The 25,093-nt window shown below is 40.9% G+C and overlaps 1 protein-coding gene across 1 annotated transcript in view; it reads left to right on the top strand.

The window, feature by feature from the left end:
* The window catches only part of SLC35C2 (solute carrier family 35 member C2), a 412,193-nt gene that overhangs the window by 355,149 nt on the left and 31,951 nt on the right, over positions 1–25,093 (top strand). The window contains exon 7 of the mRNA XM_044090136.1: positions 95–270. Coding sequence (XP_043946071.1) covers positions 95–270 — 176 coding nt within the window. The remainder of the gene's footprint in view (positions 1–94; positions 271–25,093) is intronic.

Genomic DNA, 25,093 nt, shown 5'->3' on the forward strand with positions numbered 1-25,093 from the left:
AGCACTAGCTTTCTTTTGGTTGCTTGGCTCAAAGCATGGGGACCCCTTTTACAACATTTATTAACTGCATTTTTTTTCACTTCCTACACTGCAGGCCTTGGTCTGTGTACAACTGGTAAGCTCTTCCGATATGATGAGACAAAGAACTTGCTGAATGTTGTTGCCATTCTCGCAGTAGGAGGCATATTGGCTTTTGGTCTTGGGTACTCGGAGTTCCTGCTAGTCTCTCAGACCTCCAGCCTTACCCTCTCCATAGCAGGCATCTTTAAGGTAAAGTAGACTGAGGACAGCCATCCATTGGCATGAAGACAGTGCTTTTTTATGCATGCCTGTATTACATTAATATGTTCATATGTATGGTTGTAGCACAAACCTTTCCATTGTGTGTTTGTAAAATCCTGCCACATGGTATTGTAATGTTTTTACAGCTTTGAACTGTAAAAGCTACAGACAAAATGTACTTAAAAAGTTGTTCAGCCTACACCAGTCTTCACAATTGTGTGAGAGTTGACATTGCAAATGAGTGTGGTTTTATATTTGATAATCAACACTGATGGCATGCATATTTTTTGTATATCTGGTAAAACCAGCACTAAATGTTCTACAAAGAAACAACTCCAATACTTATTATTAATGCCCACCCCTCCAGGCATGCCTAAAGGTCAGTTCCCTGTGCTTTCTCCTATTAACCTGGTGAACTTGGGCATCCTGAGGCAGTGTAGCAACTGCCTCATGTACACTGACAACCTTCTCCTCTTACCTCCCAACTCTCAGACTTGCAAGAGATGCACTTATATATCCAAATTGGAAGTCACACACTCTCCAGCCAAGACCAGAATAGCTGGTCAAGAGGAGAAGGTCAACACTTGAACCACACCGCATGGAGCACATAACCCTCCAGAACACACACCAGCATTGCCTTCACATAAAAACACAAACCGCACACCCACTTTCGGGGAGGCTCTCAATAAAAATCTACCTAAACAACAGAGACCTCCAAGGCAGAAATGCACTCAACCACCACAGCACAATACTAATCACGAGACACATAGCTCTCCTAAACAGCGTGCCACTCAACCAAAGCCCCTAAGGCAAAGCAGCATGCCCAACACACTAGTCATAGGTGACTCGATACTGAGGCACACTGATGTCCCACTCACTAGGTTGAATAAGGAGAAAGTAACAGTCAGCTGCCTGTCAGGCACCAGTATCCGCCACATAAAGCACGAACTCGGGTCCCTCAGCAACAGGTACAAATATGACTCTGTCGTTGTACATGTGAATGACCTGAGATGTACCTCCCTGGACTTCATGAAAAGAGACATGGAGGAGCTCTCTGATTATGTAGCCCAGGCGGTTATGACCTTAGCCCTGAGCAACATCCTACCATCACCTAGGGTGATACCACAGTATAAGCAGAAAATGATTGATTTCAACAGTTGGCTAAGTTTGTGGTGTCATTCTAAAGGGATCCAGTATCTGTCTACCTAGGATGACATGATTGACAGACTTTGATGCTTTGCCAGAGATGGCCTGCATTTGTCACCCCTGGACTTTCGGATACTGGCCAAGGCTCTTGCCACCCCTATAGTGCCTTTTTTAGGTGGTTTTCCAAAGACCAAATTACCACCGTAACAGCTACAAGCAAATGCAATCTAAGGGTCATGCTGCTCAATGCTAGAAGTCTAAATCTCAAAATACACTCATTCAAAGCACTCCTTAAAATGGCGAACATCGACATTTATGCTGTAACAGAGACCTGGGTCAAGGCAGCAGAAAGCACTCCTGCACTAGCAGGCTATAACTCATTCCACACCTTTCAGCCCCAGAAATTGGACTGAAGCTCTAAAGGCGGTAGTGTTTCCATATTAACATATATGAGGTACTTCAGGTGCAGCTAACATTGGGGTAAGACAGTGATTCAGGTCATAGCCTGCTATAGGTCCCCAACCATGTCCCAAGACTCAACACCCCATGTTCCTAAGCACACTGGAGTATATTAGGGTCCAACCTAACACTCTCATACTGGGCGACTTCATCTACCCCACCATTAACTGGGAAAACTACTCGTGTACCAATACACTTGCCCAACGTTTCCTAGAATTCATTAATTCCAATGCCCTGGACCAGCTCGTTCTTACCCCCACTAGAGGTAGCAACATCCTTGACCTGGTCATTACTAACATGGGCGACCGTTGCTCTACACCAGTAGTCAATTCCTCCCTGGTTAGATCGATCACAAACATATCACCTTGGAAATCCACATCCTCCCCCCCAAAAGGTAACCACCATGAAAAACTTCTCCAAAGCTAACTTTGGGCTCCTAGGAACAAAGGTGGCTAACTTCACGGCACCCATGCAAATGGAGATCAGTTGCATGACCTCTGAATCATACACCAATGCACTGTACGAACACGTACACAAACACATGGATCTCGCCATACCCAAGAGAACCAAGATGCTCTCCTCCAAAAAAAGGAAGCCAATCTGGTGGTCCTGTGCCATAAACAAACTCTACAACAGAAGGAGGAAACTGATGTGGAATAAGGTGAAGTCCCAAGACTGGAAAAACTCCCTTATCAGCCTCAACAAAACGTTGAGATCCCTTATCAAATCTTCTAAAGCTAGCTATGAAAACAGAATTGCAGCAGATAGTAAAGACAACCACAAGGCCTTCTATAGTTATGTAAAGAATCTCCACGGCAATACCCATATTTGCTCTGAGCTACTGCATAATGATACCCGTTATACCGAGCCAACAAATATTGCCAATATACTGGCAGACAGATTCAGTGCCAACTTTACCCCTCTCTCCCCACTCAAGGGACCAGTTACAATACCAGTCAATTGCCAGGCACCCAGTATTACTGCTGCACAGGTTAAAACAGCACTGTCCAAGGCCAAGAATACAGCTTCTATGGGACCTGACAATATCCCTGGCTGTGTTCTATATGAACTACAGAGTGACTTGGCACCTCACCTGTGTGCCCTATTCAGTCACAGCCTCACCTCAGGCTTTGTCCCTAACGAATGGCACACTGCTGCAGTCATCCCTCTCCACAAAGGAGGAATGACTACAGACCCTGGGAACTGTCGCCCTATTAGCCTGACAAGTCCGATATCCAAAGCTATGGAATGCATCATCATGGACCTAATAAACAAGGATATAGGGAATCTCCAAACTCTGGATCACACAGAGTTTGGTTTTGTGAAGGGTAGATCATGCCTGCTCAACTTGGTCAACTTCTTTGAATCAGTCACCAAAGCTGTGGATGAAGGCAAGGTGGTTCATACAGTCTACCTTGATCTGGCCAAGGCCATTGATAACATTCCCCACTCAGGAATCATAGAAAAACTCCTAAGCTAGGCATCAACCCCTATATCACTAGGTGGGTTGCAAACTGTCTCACAGGTAGAATCCACAGTGTGAAAGTAGCTGACTCCAGGTCAGACTGCCGACCAGTCACGAGAGGGGTCCCACAGGGTTCAGTCCTGGGTCCCCTCCTGTTTGGTATCTACTTCTTGCAGACGATTGCAAGTTGGGAGCTATTATTAACTCCTTGTATGATGTTGACATCCTACAGAAAGGCCTCACTGAGACCAATGACTGGTGTCAGAACCATGGCCTAAAGCTCACCGCTAAAAAATGTGTCATCATCCCCTTTGGGAATACCCGGTTCCCATGAATTACCAAATCAGTGGCAGTCCACTGAACACAGAAGGTGTTATAACAGATCTGGGAACACAGGTTGACAGCAGCCTCTCTTTTGACCACCACATTGCCACTGTGGTCAGAAAATCCTTTTATGTGGCACATATTACTAAGGTTTTTGCATCCAGGAAGAAAGAGGTCATTGTCTCCCTCTACTCTTCCCTCATTAGGCCAGTCATTACGTACAATGTCCCATTTGGCATGTACCTCACTAAACAACTGCAACAACTGGAGAGGCCACAAAAGTACCTCACAAAGAGGATCCTAGGCCTTAAACATTTGTCTTATATGGACAGACCAAAAAAACTCCCAACTATTTTCTGTCTTATATCGCCTACTTAGAGGTGATCTCTGCTTGACTTACAAAGCCATGTCTGACCCAGCTCTGTTAGAAATGCTATATCTAAAGAAATCCCAACCCCTCCGCACCACACACTCCAGAGTCCTCAACCTCATTACCACAATCAACAGAACATGCTGGAGGGGGCAGGTTCATAATCCAGAGACTGCCCAAGCTATGGAATAGACTTCCCATACATGTCAAGCAGAGCACCTCACTGGCCCTGTTCAAGAGAAATCAAATAGAAAATTCAACCCAGGGATCACTCCAGTGGCTTTACTCGACAGAGGCACTGGGAACTAAGGTCGGGTGGCACGATGCCAGGGTAATCCTATGGGCTAGACTTGTAAAGGCCTCAGGGCCATTAGCCTAGTATACACCTATGAACCTAAAACAGCTTATAGTATGTGCCCGTACAATGTAGACACATACTATCTGTATCTTATTTATTTGTCTAGATGTTAGTTTAGGACTCAGACCTCGCCCTCTATTATGCCATATTCGTTTGCTGAGATAGTGACAAAAATCTGAGAATTTTCATATATCTGATGTCATTTTCATTCTTCCTCAGCTGATGAGTCTCTGATCTGACCTTGGATCCAGCTTGGCTGCATTTACTCAGACCTCTCCCTTTACCCATAATGTCCCAGAACCGTGTAATACCTCAGATTGAGTTTGCTGCATCAAAAGTTAAAGAGCTAATTACAGGCCAGTATATACAAGGAAAGCCAATAAAAAAGAAATGGTGTCGAACCTGGAACAGAGGTTCTTTATTCACTATCAGGTCACTCCTAGAGGAAAAGGGAAGAAGGGAGGGAGTAAAGTTGAGGAAGAATGAAAATGGAGAGCACAGATGCATAGTTATGATGGTACACAACTTGCGTCTGATGTTGTCATTTTCATTCATTCCTCAACTGATGGGACAGAGTCCCCAGCTACGTGATTCTGGGTGGCCCTCATAGGAGGATCTTCTGGAGTACTACAGAACCAAAGGTAACCCTGTTTCTGGAAATTAAATCCAATTTGTAATGAGCAATAAAGGTATGAGCATTAGACCAAGTGGTTGCAGCACAAATATCATCAATGTCACCCATCTAGAATCTAAGGAGAGGAAAGTAATTGAAAAACATTAATATTGCATCCACTGGTACAGATCCATTTCACCAGTTGTGTTCATTACTGCAGATGCAATCACCAGTACAGTAGCACAAGCAGGACCCTATAAAGGGCAGTATAGTACAGCACAGTCTGTTCTTGGTTCACAAGGATCTGTAGCAAGATATCCTGGATAGAAACATAGGAACTATATTAGGCAAGCAGTTAAAGGAACCGTCAGATGTCTAGCCATAAATACCTACACTCTTAAAAGTTCTTGCCATCTTACTCAACAGGCCCACCTCCCAAATCAAGCAGGGCCATTCATGATAGCTCTAGTGTATTTGCAGATTTAGTCAAGGTGCTCTTTGTTGAGCCTAAAGAAGGGCAGAGCTCTTTCCTGTGGTGGAAGGCACATATAGTCACCTTCCGCTAAAGTGCATCAATCCTTCAGGGGGAATAAAGATGCGAAGTGGCAGAGAGGATTTACCGGGCATCAGTCCTTGCCCCTTACCCTTCATGTCCTCCTCTCGAGCCACCTAAGTGGATATCAGTCCACTTTCTGCTCCTTATCTGTTTTGATTGTCCTTGATATGTGCTCATAGAAGCAGCGTTCTCTGGTTTGCTGTAGCATGAATACCCATTGCATGGGATAAGTGAGTGCTGGCCATTGTAGAAAGAAGCCACATTCTCAAGTTCTACATGCTGCCCTGTGTCTTCTTGCATATTGTTTTATGACAAAAACTGTGAAACTGGAAATAGATTGAAGGGTTCTCCCCTTTTCTAGTCCGGAAGATATTGCAAGGGGAGAGGGAGGCATCCCTTCAGATTTTGTCATCATCGTTTATACATTACCTGTGAAGGTTTTTATGATCATACTACTGCAGCTTCACTATCAAGAATGTTTTGGATGGCATGTATTAAAATGATATTTGTCTAATCAGACAGACAGGAGCTTACTTGGGTTTTTTGTCAGCACTTTCAGAAGATTGTTCTCTCAGCTGGCTTTGTCTGCGTTGTCAGTGCCTTTGTCTAGGTCCTATCTGTGCAGTCTGAAACAGTATGACAACAGTCTTTTGATGTTTCCCTTTTCAGATGACATGTTGCGCCTGACCCCCACTCAGTGTTCACTTGTGGTGGTAGCTTGAATTTTGCCTAGACTGCAGTCACACGAGGCAGCCACAGTTTGGGAAAAGTCCATCCTTGTTCTGGTACAATTTATTTATTTTATGAATTGATTCTGGAATCTGTCTAGAACCTTGTTCCCGTACTACTAAAGGGAACTGGCATTCTGGATTACGTCACACAGTCTGAATCAAGTCTACCTTGCATGCCTTTTAGGGCTTATTGCAGTAACTGTTTAGACATAAGGAGGCAAACCAGAGTGACTAATGTGTATTTTGGTGATTACTGTTAGTAACTAAAGAGTAATTCTTGTTTTTTTTCTGTCTTGTGGTTTCAGTCCCTTTTTGCTACTCTCTGGATTGGTGATCTTTTTTGCTTCCAACCTGGAGACTGACCATTTCTTTATTCTCCCTTTATATTACAATTCCAGATTTTAGGTGTGTAGTAGGAGTGACAAGGTACCCATGGGTATCAGTGGCGTAGCTAGAGTTTGTGCCACCTGGGGCTGTCTTTGAGTTTGGCACCCCTCCCCCTCACAAAATCATAGTCAAATGGGCCCCCCTCATACACAGCCCTCCCCCTTGCAGCTATTCTAGTGTCCCATTACTTGGCTGTTTCTCCCCATTTACCATAAACACTGTAATGGGCATACTGTTTGTTGCATTACTTCTGTAGTGATTATTTGGATTCAATTTAAAACTTTTGTTTTAAATTTTATAGCACAAGCACTGATAGACATTTGCTAAACAAAGCAATACAGTCTCACAATGAAAACAGATTTAGCATTAAAACTTCTCTGCCCTTGAAAATCACATTAATTGAAACAGCATTGAAATCCATATTCAAAGAAAATGCATCTGGCCAGTGGTGGATAAAGTTTACCTTTGGGCTGTTTTCAAATCAGCGGCCCCTTGCACGCATGTTTAGGGTCATGCAAACATGCATGTGTTCTTTGATTCGCCTTCCTGATTGTATTAAATTATATTCCTTGTATAATACAGCACACTTGTTAGAGTATGTTTTAAATTTATTGTTTTAAACATTTTCCAGTAAGCAATGAAACAAAATGTATGAACCAGTAATGACAAGTTGCCCAATTCAGAACATTTCCATCATAAAATTCTACACAAACTTCCGTCATTACAATTCACCAATATCAGTAAATATGCACAATCTCCGCAGAAGTAAAAGTCATCTAAATAATTCCACATTAAAAAGATCTGTAACTAATGAAGAGGTTGCTGGTAGCAAACAACTTTATATTTCATCAAATAAAGTGCTTGTTGCCCTTGAAGCATAAACTGCCTATGTTGCATTAAAATAAATGATAAGCTGGTAGTATTGCAGTAGGGGATGGATGACAAACTGATAACAGGTTCATAGTTTCTAGTCATCTCATTCAAAGGAGGACATACTCAGGACTGTACCCCCCACCCCCTTAATGTACAACCCAGTATTAAGTCTCTCAGTGTGTAAGAGACCATAATCATTAGATGCAGCTCAATGTGTAAGAGACCGTAATCATTAGAGGCAGACCATTTCATTAAATACTTGTATCAACTACAATACATGTTTTTTCTTCTACCTTTTGACTATTGGTACTGTACAGTTCTACTCTATTAAATCATCTTCATTTTCAGTAATTCTTTGTAGTTTGTATTTCTAGGGCTTGTAAGCTTATCTGTGTGTTGTACTCATAAAAGAAGAGGTGGACAGGCTGTAGGCAAAATTGTTTCTATATGGTAAATTTTTGACTTGTAACTTTTAGTCCTTGTAAAGTGAGGCTGTGAATATGCAAAAATGGAGGTAGTTAAGTCTGAGATCACTGCTTAAAGTTTTCTCCCTATCTCCAAGGTGTAGTAATCTTGGAATTATTACATGCAAGTAGCAGGGTGTTTGTATGCATCCCCCACTCCAGAAGGTGATGGAGGGTTTGCCCCTCCATAAAAAAAGGAGAGCAATGAATTTTAAGATTTGCTATTTTCCTTTTGAATCACTTTTTCATTGTGTTGTTGCTGCTGCAGTTTTTGCAATTTCATGACTCATAGTTATGGGTCTTGAAATTACACCAGGGAGCCCTTCTGCTTTACCAGAACTCCTAAACAGGATCTCTAACTAAACAAGTGTATACTTTCACATATCACTGATTTCTGTTTGATAATTTACAGACTAACAAAAAGGAAGTTTCAGTAGCAGTTAGAAAAACCCACACTAGAATGGGGCTGCTTTACTGTTTAAAGTACTAACCAGTTTATCGAAGGCAGCTACAGCTCAGACTGTTTTGGTCCCTCTACTGATTTGTAGAAGTTCTGTCTTCACTGTCATGCCTGCCTAATTTAAAGACACTTACATATATTTACATCAGAGCTTTTAAGATGTAAACTTGACACATCAAGGAAGCACACCATTGCTGCACGCTATGACAGCTGGGCTGGATGTAATTTCAGAATAGTTGACTTACCATCAGATTTATTTTACTTTTTCACTAGTGCAAACTGGTTATCTCCTATCTTTTCCAACTTTTTGTTATGGTATGTCCCCACAAAGAGAATGAGATAATCTGTAGATTCAGTTCTTAACAGTCCTACCACCAAAAGGTCTGTGAACAGAGCATTTAGTCATTATATCACTTCTAGCAGGAAGAGACTGACATCTCTTAAGTTAAAGTTTAAAAATGTCCTTCATGCAAATCTACCACCTCTACAGAGCAGCAAACCTCCCTGAATTTGGAAAAAAAACGTGTTTAGCAGCACAGTTCACTAGCAAGTGATCATTTTATTCTTCTGTTAAGATAAGCTGTACTACTCTGTGAATGAAACAGAGTTGGGTGTATCTGTATTAAGGTGTACATTACATACTGACATACAGAATAAAACGATAATATTACTGTCTACCAATATTTATGTGCGCTTTGATAATTTTTTGTTTCTTCCCTGACAAAGGGCCTGTGGTTTGGTGGGCTATCAGGTTAACAAACTGAAAATAAAATAACATAAAATGATTATCATATATCCTGAAAAATTATTTCTGTTCTTATATCCTGAGATAAGTCAGTGAGTGTGCACCATTTGCTTTCACTCTAAGGTAAACACTTGTAATTTGCTTAGGCATGCTCCTATACCATTATATCAGAATGGCACATTGGACGACATTCATACTAGCCTTATTTATCTATACACTTACAGACTGTAACTGATATCAGGTAATTAATTATGTTAGGGAATTTGTTGCAAGTAAAAGCAGTTACCATTTAAAGGTGGTGCACAAACCATAATCCTGAAACTCCTACACAATTTTCTAGGTACATTACTGTCTACTTTAAATAACAGCCACCATCAATGTAGTGTCACTGTAAATCTCTGTGTAGAGGCCATGCATTAAAAAGGCTTAACACCTTTCAGCTGGAAAGGGTAAAAACACTATCTTTGACATTGGCAATAAACTGCTGGGTGTTATTAATGTTTAGGACTTTGTTTATGGTTAAACAGCAATACCAAGTTAAAACAAGTATTTTTGTGTCATGTGATCTTACAATATAGGTTATGCTGAAAGAGGACTATCTTTAATGGGACCTTGTTTGAGCATTTCTTCTCTACCAATCAGTATTTATCATCTTTTTCAGCAGTCTGATATTCAGGGATATGCAGAGTTGCAGACAGCAGCATAAGAATGGAACATCATCTTGTATTTAATATTGTGCATGGGCGGAAAGGAAAACAGGACGTTTGAGCAACAGTGCACACACAGATGTGATACAACAGGGGTGTGTGAATGGACCATTCTTAAAGAAGAACGCCCGTAAAAACAAAACTAGTATTTTTTTTTTAATTAAAAAGTAAATGTGACAGTCCCTTGGCAAGTGAAGCAAAAAAAAAAAAGTGCCACCTGGGGCGGAGCACCCCTCTCGCCCCCGCCAGCTATGCCACTGATGGGTATTTAATGGCCTGATCCAGAACTGCTGAAATTCTCCAAATAAGCAGCTCCACAGCAGCCTTCTTAAGCTTTAGGACTGTGTTCCCATATGACAAAATCTGGAAGCACTGCTGATGGGATAGTATTTGAAGAGTGTGGGGCTGACTCTCCACCTACCTGCTCTACAGAGGAGTCAGTTATGTGTGGGAATGGGCTACTAACTATGGTTTCTTTATGATGGATCTTCTTATCTCGAGGGGGGAGGGGTAGACTCCTGCTGGACATTGAGGCACAATTCAAGTTTAGTTATGGAGCTTCAGCTTAAGAGGAACAATGTTCTGACTGTTTTCAGTGGTGGCAGGTTTAGAAAACAACCTTTTAACCATTTGGAGTGAATGGAACTGTACTATAATCCTACTTCCTCCATCCAGGCAGAGGCAGACTGCGGTAGATGAGTTCCTGCTGGAATGGGGTGTGTTCCTATGTGTAGTACTCCTCCTCAGCTGATAAAGTTCTGTGCATAAAGGCAAACACTTATTCCTCCTAATCCATGATGGCTCAGAAAAGCTGCAGATCTTCATTTTTTGTAAGATTAATTTAATTTGAGCAGTTAGGTTGTGATGCTGTGGAAAGATGACTTTCCAGTTGATATTAGAGGATGCCAGGAAGTGCTTTATTGACTTAAAGGGTTGGCCATCTCATTCAATGAATATCCTCTTCTGATAGTCATCCTTTTCCTCAGCCTTTTACTTTTGCTTTGCCTTTCTCACAACATCTCAGTCACTCCACCATTGAGTTGCTTTTGTCAGCATCTTGGCATGCTATTTAAAAGAGCTTCAAATACAGAAATGTTATTACTATTTGTATGGTAGAATATATAGAAGTAGAACAACATTAGTAAAAGATAATTGACAAAAATTAACATTTTAACTACAGCAAATAAAGTTGTACTAATATTTTTCAACACTTTTAACAAGGATATCAGGCAAAGTAAACAACTTCCTCTCATAAGCTGTGTAGAGAAAAATTGCACAAATGTAAGTAAAAATACATTCCTCTTTTTCTATAATTACTTGAAAAATAGAATATTAGCCAGGGGAGAGAATGGAGAGATGATTGGGAGATTAAAATGAGAGGGATAGATTTAAAGAATAAGGAATAAAGCTGGTTTTGTTTGTAGAGAAGCCAGTCGAAATGTGGAAATAAAAGGAGGTAGTGTTGCAGGTGTGGAAATAAAAAGGAGGTGATGGCAGGGTTAGTGTGTGATGAGACCATTCATGTAGTTAGGATAAGAGGTAAGAGAAGGCAAGACCAGCTATAGTATGACCGGGAGATTGGTATAAAGTATACAAAATAGGGACATGTTAAACTGAATACTTATATCTTCTGAAGTAATTTAGTGAGGGAAAGTTAGGTAGAATGTGAGTGTTGTAATGTTTTAGATATTAGCACATAACCAGTTTCATGTAAAAGTTAAGATAAGTTTTTAGTTAGTTAGCGAAGATTTTTGTCTAGCTTCAGATATGATTTATCGGGGAATTCTTGCTACATGTGCTGACTTATGGAAGTCATCATAGTGGTTGCTGGATTTGATAAACAAGAGTGTGATTAGATGTTTGTGATTAAAATGTTCTAGGTGGTTTGCATCTGAAGTTATTGCCGGACATAGGCTAGGTTTATTTTTTTATGTATTTTTTGTCTGTCTGTCTGCTGTCCATTCAGACTCCTGTCCATCAGATATACTGTCTGAGGAGGGCTATAATCCAGGCAGCCACAAGGGTGGTTTGTCCTCTGACTTGTATTCTGGCAGTGAGTGCTTTTTCCAGTTTTAGGGTAATACCCACTACAGGGGGTGATATAGTTGCTTGATTTACTGCAAGGGCTAACAACTTTCCCTGTTCAGCACATGGCTATCCTGTTAGGGCTACCATTACTGGAGTGAGTGACCATGCCCATGTCTTCTGTGTATTGTCTCCCCGTATCATGATGGATCTCTGAACCTCGACTAAAGCTGTGTTATCCAAGTAATGACATGAAGTAGGTGAGAAGCAATGCCCCTCAACCCCCCCCCCAGGTTTGGCACACCCTTTTTCCCATCCTCAGCAGCAGGCATTTGAACTGCCATTAAATCCTGATTTACCTGGACTGTAGTTGGTGCTTTTATTCTTTTTGCGCCACTGATGTAGTCTAGAAATGGTGTATGCGATATGGTCTGTGTGGATGTTCTTTATATTGATCACGGCAGCCATAGCCTAAGCTTTATAAGGGTTATATCCTTTATAGGATGAAACAGCCGACCTGCTTCCAAAGCTTCAGGATGCCACACACACACACACACACACACACACACACACACACACACACACACACACACATTTGAGCACCAAGCCCTTCAGAGCTTTCTTGCCACCGAGAAGAGTGCTCCTCTACAGGTTTTAGAGGATCGACTATTGGCTAATGCTATTCCATTCCCCCTTCAGGGGAAAACCTTCCACATTACTTTTAAACTTGATTTTTCACAAAAAAGTAACTTTAAGCAAGTACTTTTAATCTAGGAAAAGATATATTCCTTGACTGTCTTTTGACGTTAATGTATTCTTAAAAAGGGGCTCATTTTTTTAATTTTGTGGTAAAAAATTTTTAAAAGTTCCTTAAAACTACTTTTTCTGTGGAGAAACTGTTTTATGAGCTGGGGGAGTCATTTTAACTGTGTGTGTGTGTGATTACTTTTTTGCTACTTCACTGTTTTACTGGCTACTGCTGCTGAGCTTCCATGGGAAACAAACACCTTTTTCAGCTTGACCACACAACAAACTGCTGGTCTCTTCTTCCAGCCGCAAAAAGATAACTAAGCAGCCTTTGCATCACAGCAAGCTGGTAATTTGCTACAGCCACAAGTGAATGACACTGCTGTGGCCAAAGCTGGTTTCTCAGACCACTTATGTTTTTCTTTGGATCTATCTGGTGTTCTCCATACAGCCACCATGGATCAGGGCTAGCCACTTTCTCTGTGGGCAAGGGAGAGACTTTTTTGTCATGGGGGAAGGAGCAGTGAATGTGCCCCTGCCTAGCCAGAATGTTGTGCCTATCATTGAGGAAGCTGTTGCTGGCAATACTGAATGTGTTTGCCTTAATTTTCCTTGTCAAAAAGAGAGAGAAAACTAAAGATTTAGCTTCTTCTGTCTGTTTCTGTGGACAGGAGTAATTGGGTTTGGCTCTGGTCTTGTACAGACTATTGGCCATTCTTCTAAGATAGTTTTTGGTTAAAAAAAAAGAAAAAAAAAAGGATTCCCGTTTCCCCTGAAGAAGTTTAAGAATTGGGAACTGTAGTGGAATGTGAAGAAGACAGATGCACATGCTTCTCCTCAGGTTTCTGATTCAAATTCTGAGGAGAGTGTGGTATCTGATTTCTCAATGAAGGATTCTATTTCTGTGAGTCTGTTTCCAGCATGAGGTGTCCTGGATACTTCATTTACATCCTCACCTATCCCCCAAGTGTGTTTGTCACTGGCTGTGGCTTCCCTGACAGCCAACCTGCTAATCCTAAGAAAACAGATAAAATCTTCAAAGTTCCTTAGTCTTTGAAGTTTTGTATTCAGAGACCTGATCCAACAGCTATAGTTGTAGTTAATTCAGCTGCTGACAAGCATTTTATTCCTAATCCTATCCTGATAATTATGGTAGAGCTATTGATAAGTTTGGGGGAAAATGTATACGTCTGCAACTTTGATTTTTAGAATTCTGAATTGTCAGGCTCATATTAAAGATTATATTGACTGTGAAAGTATGAAGAATGGTTTGGTTGCAGTTTTCTCTTGTGAGGAAAAATCTATTTTTAATAGTTTCGTTTCTTGTATTTTTCAGGTCACGACTCATTGGTTGAATTGTTTGTGACACTGTAGATATTACTTCCAGCGCTGTTGCCACTGGCAGTTTTGAGGAGGTTTGCCTGGCTATGTTGTCCCCTTTCTGGGGATGCCAAAAAGGAAAGTTTGAATTCTCCTTTGGATAGAGAAATTTTTGGACCCAGAGCTTATTAAATTGTGTGATGAGAGCTGAGAAATTTCAGATTTTTCAGCCCTTGTTCTCCAAATTCTCCAAGGCCTTTTCTACTCCATCTTCCAGTTTTGGCAAGAAACAAAATAGTCTCAGTAGAATACCATTAAGCAAATGTTTAAAAAGCTATGACAGGAAGATTCCAAAAAGAAAGAAGAATCCCCCCAGAACAAAGGACAGTTAAGCAAATCAGAATGCCCCCCAACCCCCAGCTGTCCCTTACCCCTTCCAGAAAGTCGGAATCTCCATTTCTGTCTTTGGCAAGATTAAATGGGTCCTGAATGTAATCCATCTAAGATGCAAAGGGCACTGGGAATAAATTCCTCCTCTACAGGGGATTCTTGTTAATCCTCAGACCAAGCCATTTTCTTTACTCTTGGCCCTACATCATATACTGTCTCATGGAGTAATGTAAACTTTTCCTTCTTCCAATTTGGGTAGTCTATTTCACTCAAGAATGTTTTTAGTGACAAAGAAAAAAAATTCTAGAGACCAGTTCTGGATCTGTTTTCTGAATCCGATTATGAAAGCGCTCAAGTTTAAAATGCTTTCACTTTTCAACCTGTAATCCCGTCATCCTCATTTGAGTTTTCCAGTAACCTTAGATTTAAATGATGCATATTATTGCATTCATATTTATCCAGATTTTAGGCTTTTCTTAGGGTTTTGTGTGTCTGGATCACGTTATCAGTTCTTTGCCTCACTCTTTAGGTTATTCACTGCTCCAAGAGTGGTCACAATTTAAACAACTTGATTATCTTTGCAGAACCTTTTTTGAAGTGTCTGGAATCTCTCACCTGGGTAAGAGATCTCCTACACAGCCTTGAATTCCAAGAAAAAATTAAAAAATATTTTTGATTCCCTCACACAGGACTATGTTTCTGGAGTGCCTGCTAGACACCTCAGCACAAAATGCTTTTTTTCTACAGGAAAAAAATTGAGCTATACTTGGATCTGTGTTTTTTTTTTTTTTGGGGGGTTCTACCCAGGCATCTGTCACTGGGAAGGAATACCTCAGGATTTTGAGTCTCATCGGCTTCCATGATACCACTTGCAAGGCTCCACATCAGCAAGATACAGTGATATCTGAAATCTCTTTGGTTCCAGCATTAGCACCCATTGGCTTTTCAAATCCCAGTTCTGGGATTTGTGAAAAGGGAAATCACTTACTGAAGACTCAATTTCTCTGAAGGCAGCCCCCCCCCCCCCCAGCTCCAAAGCATTCAGTCACAGAAGACACTTCGGACTTTGCTTGGGGATCAGTGTCTATGTGAGTAAAAGTGCAAGATCTGAGGGACAAGAAAGAGAGACCAAGGCACTTAAACACAGAAGAGATACCAGCTCTTCAAAAGGCTGTGTGGTCCCCTTCAAGTAGTTACAGACAATGTCACAGTGATGTGGTACATAAGCAGGGGGGAACCAGATCTTGTCCCCATGGAGAATAGCCATTTTAGCTTGGGATGTAGCATTACAGCACAGTTGCACTCTACGCATCTTACAATCCATGAGTGATTTGCTGAGCAGGACCAAGGCAGACCCTCACAAATGTAAACTGAATCGGGGGTATTCAAGATTTATGTTTCTGTCTTACCCCTCTATCAAGATTCATTTGTTTGACAGATCCAGTTCCTCCTTCCAAGATGGTAAGAAGGGTTTTATTCAAGGATGTTCTTAGTGCCAGTGAAAGAAGGATGCTTGGAGTTGCATTCTGGATCTCTCTTTCCTAAACCAGTTTGTGATAGTGCCCAAATTCAGAATGGTGGCACTTACAGCCTGTTCCCTCTTCTTCCTCTTTCAAGTTTCCTGATAACACTAGATTTAAAAGATGCTTATCTCATCCCTCTTCATCCAGACGAGATATTTCTTAAAGTTTTGTGTATCTGGATCACATTATCTGTTCTCTGCATTAACCTTTGGATAATCCACTGTACCGAGAGTGTTCAGAAAGTGCTTAGCTCCAGTTATATCTCATTACTGGCTACAAAACATCAGCATTTTTCCATTTTTAGATGACTTTCTTATCTTTGCAGAGTCCAAAAGTGTCAGGAATCTGTCTTTTGGGTGAGAGATATTTTACACAAGCTGGGATTCCATGAGAACTTTCAAAAGTCTTGACTCCTTCACACAGGTTTGTGCTCGTGAAATGTCAACTGGAAACCTCAGTTCAAAGAGCTATTCTTTCACAGGAAAAATAGATCTCTATCTAGATAGATTTCTAAGGTTTTACACAAATTTTTTTGACTGTGAGGTAATACCTCAGGATTTTGGGTCTCATGGCTTTTGTGATTTTCATGATACCCCTTGGCAAGACTCCACTTGGCAAAGATACAGTGGTATGTGAAGTCTTTTTGTTCCCAGCACCAACAGCTTTTGTCTTTTCAAATCCCAGTCCTGGGGTTTGTCAGAAGACAAAATCATTTGGTGGAAACAACAGATACCCTTAAATACAGGTCTCCCCTTCTCCCTCCCTGTTCCAAAGTAGTCAGTTGCCAAAATACCTTGTACTTTACTTGAGGAGCAGTTTCAGGAGGGGTAGATGTGCAAAGTGTGTGGGACCTCAAGGACAGATGCAAGCACAGAAATGTCAAAGATGCTTGCTCTGATCAAGACACTCAACTCTCTGAATCATCTTGGGTTCCTTGGACCTCTTCATGTTATTACAGATAATGCCACAGTCATGTGATACATCAACAAGCACAGGGTGAACCAGGTTGTACCCCCTTTGCAGACTAGCCAGCTAGCCATGTTAGCTTTGGATATAGCTTCACAGTTTAAGCTCACTCTACAGGCATCCTACATTCTGCCAGAGCAAAACTGTGTGGCAGACAAGCTGAGCAGGACCGGGGCAGACCCTCACGAATGGAAACCTAGATTGTGGGGGGAGGGGGTCTTCCAAGACTTGAGCCATGTGTGGGGAGTTCCTAAAATAGACCTATTTGCCTCCTCTCTGAACAAACAGCTGGTAAGATTCTGCTCCAAGACTACATGAAAAAGGCCTGGAAGAGAGATTCCTTTTCTTTTCCTTGGACTGGAATGTTCCTGTGCGCGTTTAACCTTTCCACTAATATCCAGGGTACTTCTGAAAATTCAGAAGGAATCTCCCAAGATCATTGTGGTGACTCCCTTCTGGCCCAGGGAACCATGGTTCTCTCTTCTTTTGGGAATGGCTAGGGGTAATCACCAGTGTCTTTCTCACAGACTTGCACTCACTTAGGGGCATTTGATACACCACTACAACTGTTAATTTAACATGTCTGGATAATGGGGCATTAATTCACTTTAGGCACCTGTTTACTGAGGGCATGCATCAGGTACTGATGGAAGCAGGAAAACCTGTGTCTAAAAAATCATATATTCCCAAATGGAAACAATGTTGTAGTTGGTGCCATCAACGTAACCAGAAACATTTCAGAGCTAATTGTTTTCTGGTTTTACAATATTTGTGAGTTGCTATTCCATGGCCTTTCTTATTCTTCTGTCAAGGTTAATTTATTGGCCATTCCTGGATGTCTGCCCATGGATCCCCCTCTTAAAAAGGGTACTGTATAAGAAGCTTCCCAGAAAACCAGTGGCTCTGCCTTGGGATCTTAATTTTATGGTAGAGAAGTTAACAGTTGCTCTATATCAGGAGGAGCTCTTCCATTTGAAATTTAACTTTTTTCCGCCTCAGCTATTCTGCGCATGTGCAAAATTACTTTTCACGGTTTTTCTTGCCAGCGTCTTTCAGCTGGTATAAACACCGGGATTTATTTACCTGACTACAACATCTATTTTACAGCAGTAAAGGTAAGCTTAGTTTACTTTAAACTGTCCATGGAGCTAATGAAATTGTGAGGCTATAGTTCTTCTGTGACAATCTGCCCATTTGTTTTAAACATGACACCAAATGCACCAAACCAAAATTCTGGAAAATAAAAATGCTCATCTAATAAATCTTTTCACATTATTAAAACAGACAGTACAAGAAACAGCAGCATTTTGCTTTGTGAAACTGATACACAGTGAGAACAGCTTTTATGCACATTATTTTGCTTTGTTAAACAAGGACATAAGAGGCAAATTACTTTTATCTTTCAGAGTAGAATTATAAATAGGATCTTCTTGTAAAACTTTGCATGCATTATTCTTTATTTTTAATTTGACAAACAGTTGTCTGTGTTTAGTTGCCCCAGACAACCGGGGTTGAGTAGGGCGGCTTGCAGAGAGAGGTGAAGCACTGAAGGTAAAAGGAGGCCAATAAAGTGAGGACAGAAAAGTGTAGTATGAATGGCATCCATTAGGAATTTATGTGGACAATAGATATATGAGTAGAGGTATTGGAGAGCCAACATTTCAAAAGGGTACTTCTTCGATAAAAACAAATTTGTGGGTGGGAGTAAATAGGCAGTATCAAAAACATGCAGCAGTGTTTTAGCGAAAAAGTTAGTATTACTACTACTGCAGTAGCAGTTTGAAGTCTTGGCTCTGTTAATGAGAGACTTGAGCATACCTCTCTCTTAGTGGTGGTGGTATTTGACTATTCTGGTGTATTCTGTGTACAATGATTAGAATAAATGAAGGTTGCTAAAAATATTATAAGGTTGTTGCATGAGTTCCCTGTAGTTTGTTTTCTGTTGGGTCTGTTTCATGATTTGATGCAACCAGAATAATTTTGGAGATGTGGAGGTCATGAAAAATGAGGATGAGTGTTTGTGACCAGCTCCGTGGATGTAGAAGGATAAAGCCCTGATTATGCCTCAGAAGACAGCAATAGCAAGCTCACAGGAACTATAAAGGAGGAGTTCTCAGAAAGCTTGTCAGCTTCCTATATAAGTATACATATTAATAACTCTCACTAGGGGAGAAGAAAGAGAAAGAAGGGGGACAGGTGGGAACAAATTGTTATAGGCTCTTGGTCAGCAGAATGAAAGGGCTGTGTGGGTACTTGTGTGTGTGTGTGTGTGTGTGTGTGTGTGTGTGTGTGTGTGTGTGTGTAAGTCACAGTTTTGTGATGTTTAATGCAGTTACTGCTGTTAAAGAGAGACTTGCTGAATGCATATATTATTTAACATTAACTTACCAACAATAAAAGGCTGCTTTGTTTCTTCTTTCTGAAAGGGTAATCTATAAAAAGAGTATTAAGATAATTCAAATCCTTGTGGTGTGTGTGTGTGTGTGTGTGTGTGTGTGTGTGTGTGTGTGTGTATGTATGTATGGGGGGACTAAGCCTACTGTAATGATTCTGCATTATACATGGGTGAAAACATTTCTTAATGAAAACCCACTTTCTTTAGGGCAAATATAATATTATGCATTTATTAATTTATTTATTGTTCAAATTAACTTTTTTTGCTCTTCAGTTAATGTGAGACCTTTTTTTTTTTTTTTTTTTTTTCACTTGCTTTTGCCCCAGACCATTTCTGTTGATGCTCTATATGAACCAACTCATCTGATTGACTTGAGGTTCTTGACATGCAGAACAATTTTGCTGATTACTTTCACCTCTGCAAGAAGAGTATCTGAGTTGCTTGCTGTGATAGTAGATCAATCTCATCTCCTATTCCACAGAGACATGATTTCTTTGAACACTAATCATTTAACCATAAAAGTGGTGTCCAAGTTTACTTTAAGCCAGTCTATCCATGTAACAGTTTGCTTTCCTGACCCCCCCCAAAAAAAAATGAGGTAGAAAGGCTACATCATATCTTGTATATCCACAGATATCTCCAGTACTGTTTTGACAGAACAAAATATTTCAGAACTTCTGATCAGTTGTTCATTTCTTAGGATCATAGGAAGTTATTAGGCTAATGGCCCTTGGGCCCTTAGAAGCCTAGTCAAGTTCTACTCTTATTTACACGATCAGCACCTATTGCCCCAGTCCAAGAGGGACACAGGTGTGTAACCCCTGGGGTGAATTTATGGTTACCCATTCAATCGTCCAGGTTACGTTTGAAGAGGGCCAATGAGGTATTCTGTTTGATATGAAGTGGGAGTTTGTCCCAAAGGTGTGGTAAATGGGAATCTGTTCCAAAAGTGTGGCAACCTCTGAGAGAAAAATCTATCCCTCTGTCCGTGTATTAATGTCACATACTAGGTTAAGGTCTTTAGAGCGAGTAACCCGTGTACTGTTTGACTTACAGAGATGCAGTATTTCCAGTAAAGCAGGATCAGAGATTGCCTTGTAAACAAGGCAGAGATCACCTCTGAGTGGTCTGTGTGAAATAGAATAAAGTGACAGTGACTTCAAATGCTCCACATAGGACAGATGCTAAAGACCTTGAATTTTCCTTGTGAGGAACCTTTGTGGTCTTCCAATTGCTGCAGGTGCTTGGAATGGTACATAACAAAAAGGGTGTTGTACTCAATTATTGGCCTGATGAGGGAAGAGTAGAGAGAGGTTATAACTTCTGTTTTTATGGAAGCAGTGCTCTTACTTATGAGATGAACCATATAAAATGTCCTTCTTACTACTGTGGAGACAGGTGGTCAAAGGTAAGGTTGCTGTCAACCTGTATGGTCAGGTCTCTCACCACTGATTGCGTACCTAAGGTATTGCCATTGATGTGGTATTTAGCAGGAACATCGCCCTGAGCAAAAGGGATGGTAATACTTCTTTTTGCATTGAGTTTAAGGCCATGACTTTTGCACCAATCATTTGTGCAGGACCCTCTTGTGGGATGTTGACATCATTTGAAGATTGTATGACCACTCCCAGTTTGCAGTCATCAGCAAACTTTGCCAGCCACAGACCTTTAATTTTTGCTTGTACTTAGGAGAAATAGATTCCAAACAGTAGAGGTCCCAGGACTGATCCCTGTGGAACACCACTGGTTACAGGTCTAGTACTGGAGGTGGATTTCCCTATTTTGACTATATGGGTTCTATCAGTGAGACAGTTAGCAACCCATGTAATGATATAAGAGTTGATATCTAGCTGGTTGAGTTTGTGAATGATGCCTGAGTGGGGGATAGTGTCAAACACTTTGGTTAAGTTTTGGTAGGCTGTATGCACAGATTTCCTGTCGTCCAGGGCCGTGCTAACTGTCTCAGGCATGATCCTCCTTTGACAAATCGAAATCGAGTAGGGTCAGGTGTTTGGAGATTACCTATATCTTTGTAGATACGATCCATGATGATTTGCTCCACTGCCTTGTAGGTAAGGCTAGTCAGGCTAATATCTCTGTAGTTCCTGAGGTCAGTGGAGATACCACCTTTGTGCAAGGGAATAATGATGGCTGTTTTCCATACAGCTCGGACAGAACCGGTGCTTAGACTGTGATTGAAGAGTACTCAGTGGTGTTGCTCATTCTTGTTGGAGCCCAAGTACGACGCAGCCTGGAATGTTATCAGGTCCCATAGATGCTGTGTTTTTGGTGTTAGAGAGGGCATTTACGACCTGATCTTTACAGCTACGTAGTTGGGGACAGGTAATAGAGATGTCATGGGATATGTGTGGCAGGGACAGGGGAGTGAAGTTTTCACAGACCCTGTCTGTCAACAGGTTAGCTATGTCCACAGGCTCAGTATATGTGGTATCATTAACTACCAATTCGGCACAAATCTGGGCCTTTCCTTTTAGGTTACGGATGTAACTAAAGGATGCCTTATGGTTGTCCTTAGTTGAGGAAGCTAATTTGGATTCATAGTTTACTTTGGAGGACTTCACAAGAAGTCTTATTCACTTGTTTAACTTGAGGAGGGAGTGTTTCCAGTTTAGGAGTCTCTCTCACTCTTAGATAACAATTTCTTCCTCTTATTGTAAATCCTGTTAATGGCAGTTGTCCACCAGGTAGGTTTGTTCTTCCTTGAGGAGCTTGTTTTGGTCTTACCAGGTATGGGAGTCAGTGCAGGTGTTTGTTTAAAGCAGTGGTGTAGAAATTGGAGTAGTTGCCAGTTTCATGGGGGGAGGAGTGTGTGCAGTGATGCTATTTATACCATCCTGTAAGAGGTTATAATCTGATTTGGAAATATTTTTTTTTTACTTTAATTGCTGTTGGGGGAGTTAAATGTGATAGTTACTTCAAATGAGACAGACTTGTGATCTGATCCCACCAGGGAAGACCTCACAGTGGGGGTGTTACAGTGATCCCCCATATTGGTAAGAACCAGATCCAGGGTATAGGAACCCCTTGTGGGGGTGTCAACCAGCTGGTCCAGGGCATTGGAGTTAACAAAGTCAAGGAACCTTTTGGGAAGTGAGTTTGAGCACAAGTAATTTACCTAGGCTAATAGCTCTATAGTTCCCAGGATCAGTGGAAAACACCACCTTTGTGCAAGGGAATAATGGTGGCTGTTTTCCATTCACCATGGGTAGTTAGTCACCCAAAATCATGGTGTTTGGATGCACCTTGATAGATTCAAGTAGATGCAAATAGGCAGAGTGGGTGTCCTGATTCATGGAGGGGGTCCTGTAGCTGGCAATGACTTGAATAGGTGTCCTACCAACAGTTAATTACACCTGAAGTATCTCCAGGGAATCATACCCAATCTGGAGGTGTATTTATCTTTAATGAATATTGATATACTGCGTGCTTTAGTTTTCACACTTTCAGTTCGTGTGTGAACATGTGGAAGGAGGTGTAACCCAGTATGGCTGGGGTGTTGTCCACAGCCTCCAAGCAGATCTCCGTGACTCCACAAATGTCTGCATCTTCCAAGGTGAGGACTGCTTGGGAAGATAAAGAATAACCTTTGTTAGAGTAGACTGTTTCCAAATGGTTGACTCAGGCTGTAACATTTTGATATTCCCACCATCTTCAAACTTTTCCATGCAGTGTCAAGGATCATTCTACAAGGGCCTTGGCTTCATCTATGGCTTTTTGAAAAGGGATGGGCTCTAAGTATTTTAGAAGCAGCAACCTGGTCATCTGTGTGTACATTTAGAAAGCGCCTTAAGTTAGATTCCTTCTCCAGGTCTAGGACAGGCTTTGATAAGACCATTCTCTACAGGCTCCTGGACCCTTCACCTTCCTCCTTACAGTTATTTTAAGCTATGGTAATATATCCATATAGCTTAAGGTACTGCTGCAGTGATCAGTATGAAAAAATATTCTTTAGTTGTGCAGGAAAGCTTACCACAACAGTAGACGTTTCAATGATCACTACTGCAGTGGCTGATCCCTCCCTCCATTCCCCTTGTTTTTGGTATGTTTTCTATGCCAGGGTGTGGACATGTATTTATTTTCCTAGCATTGTCCTGTCAGGGCTCAGCGTCTCTCTCACATTTGGCATGAAAACTGTGAAGGGCTTGGTGCCCAAACCTGTCTTTTTAGTTAGCTCATGCATGTGGAAGGTGTCCTGAAGCTTTGGAAGCCATCTGTCTGTTGCGTCCTATGCAGGATATAATCTGTACAGCTTAGGTTACTGCACCAGTGATCATTTGAACATCTACTGTTATGGTAAGTTTACTTATACAACTACAGTTGTGTTACCTTTGTGTTTTGTTGGTGTTCTAACCAGTGTCGTTGAAGAGGGATCCAGTGATGTTTTGTTTGGTAGGTTTGTGGGGAGTTTGGCTGTTATATTGTAACATTGTTCATGTTTGCATAGCTGTGCTTTTTGAATGTTAATTAGTATAGGGAAAGCATGGAGGAGGATTACTTGAGCCCCTTGTAACTTTCCTTATGATGTAAGGTTTGATTTTATTTTGGAGAGTATTCTAAGCTTTTATTAATTTTGTTTACGTTTGAGCAACATATTAAGTACTGATTTATGATAGCTTGTAAAGTTTACTTTCAGTAAACTGTTCAGTAATTGTACTTTTGTCAAACTGAGGTTTTTATTTGTAATATCTGAGGCAAATAATATGTTTACTTATTTATTTTGTCATTTTAAGATTTGGTGGAGATTAGAACTCTGGCCCAGTTTAATGTGATGAAACAATAGCAAGGGGAGCTTTTGTCTGTGGCTCCCAGAAAAAAAAAAACAGTCTCAATTTGTTTATTGTGACTTGGACTTCGTGATGGATAGATACACTATCATTATTTCATCAAATGGCTAGGTTGGTAAACCTGAAGTATTTTGCCTGGAGTATGCTTTTCCAGGTAAATATCACCTTTTCCATATGGATTCTGTGCTTCAGTTTATTTTATTTAAGGCTGTACATGATGTTTCATAAGGAGAGTATTCTTTTCAGCAAGCCTTGTGTGTTTTTAAGAAAAAAAAATGTTAGTGAACCAGTCTGTTTAACCCTTGTTTTTCATTCTAGATGACCCAAATAGGAGGGTGTAGCCTTGTATAAACTGAATTTGTTTACTGTAACCTGTGGGGGATAATAAACTTAAGATGACAGACTTCATTTTCTCCTTGCAAAGAGGATTTTGCAGTTGAGAAACAAACCTTAGCCAGCTGTAGTTCCAGCAGTGTTAGTATTGTCAACAGAAAGTTAATACGTGGTGACAGAACGTTGTACTGTAGGGGTGTTATGTTTTGAGAATGCATCTGTCACAAATAAGAAGTTATGTACTTACCATAATGTTCCATGTTTGTAGTCCATCTCGCCTACATTCTTGCTGGATGGGTTCGGAGCTGATCCTCTGCTCCGACTCGGCTGATACAAAAGCTCGAGAGCTTTTACTGGCTTGAAGCTATCCCCTATCCCATGGTGCACCATGGCAACTCCCCAGATCTTATTTGCAAGAAAGTAATTAAATACATAATAATAGTTATACTATCAATAACTATGTACATACAAACAAAAGGATTTTGTTTTACTATCCATGCTATGTGGACAGGTAACTATAACAAGGTCAGACAGCATAATGGATAGTCCACCAGTTCCTCCAGGATACAGGAAGGGGGAAGGAGGCTGGGACGCAAGAGTGTAGGTGAGATGGACTACAAACATGGAACGTTATGGTAAGTACGTAACT

Source organism: Protopterus annectens, chromosome 12.part0 (assembly GCF_019279795.1).
Source record: "Protopterus annectens isolate FY-2018-M chromosome 12.part0, PAN1.0, whole genome shotgun sequence".
Lineage (NCBI taxonomy): Eukaryota > Metazoa > Chordata > Ceratodontiformes > Protopteridae > Protopterus > Protopterus annectens.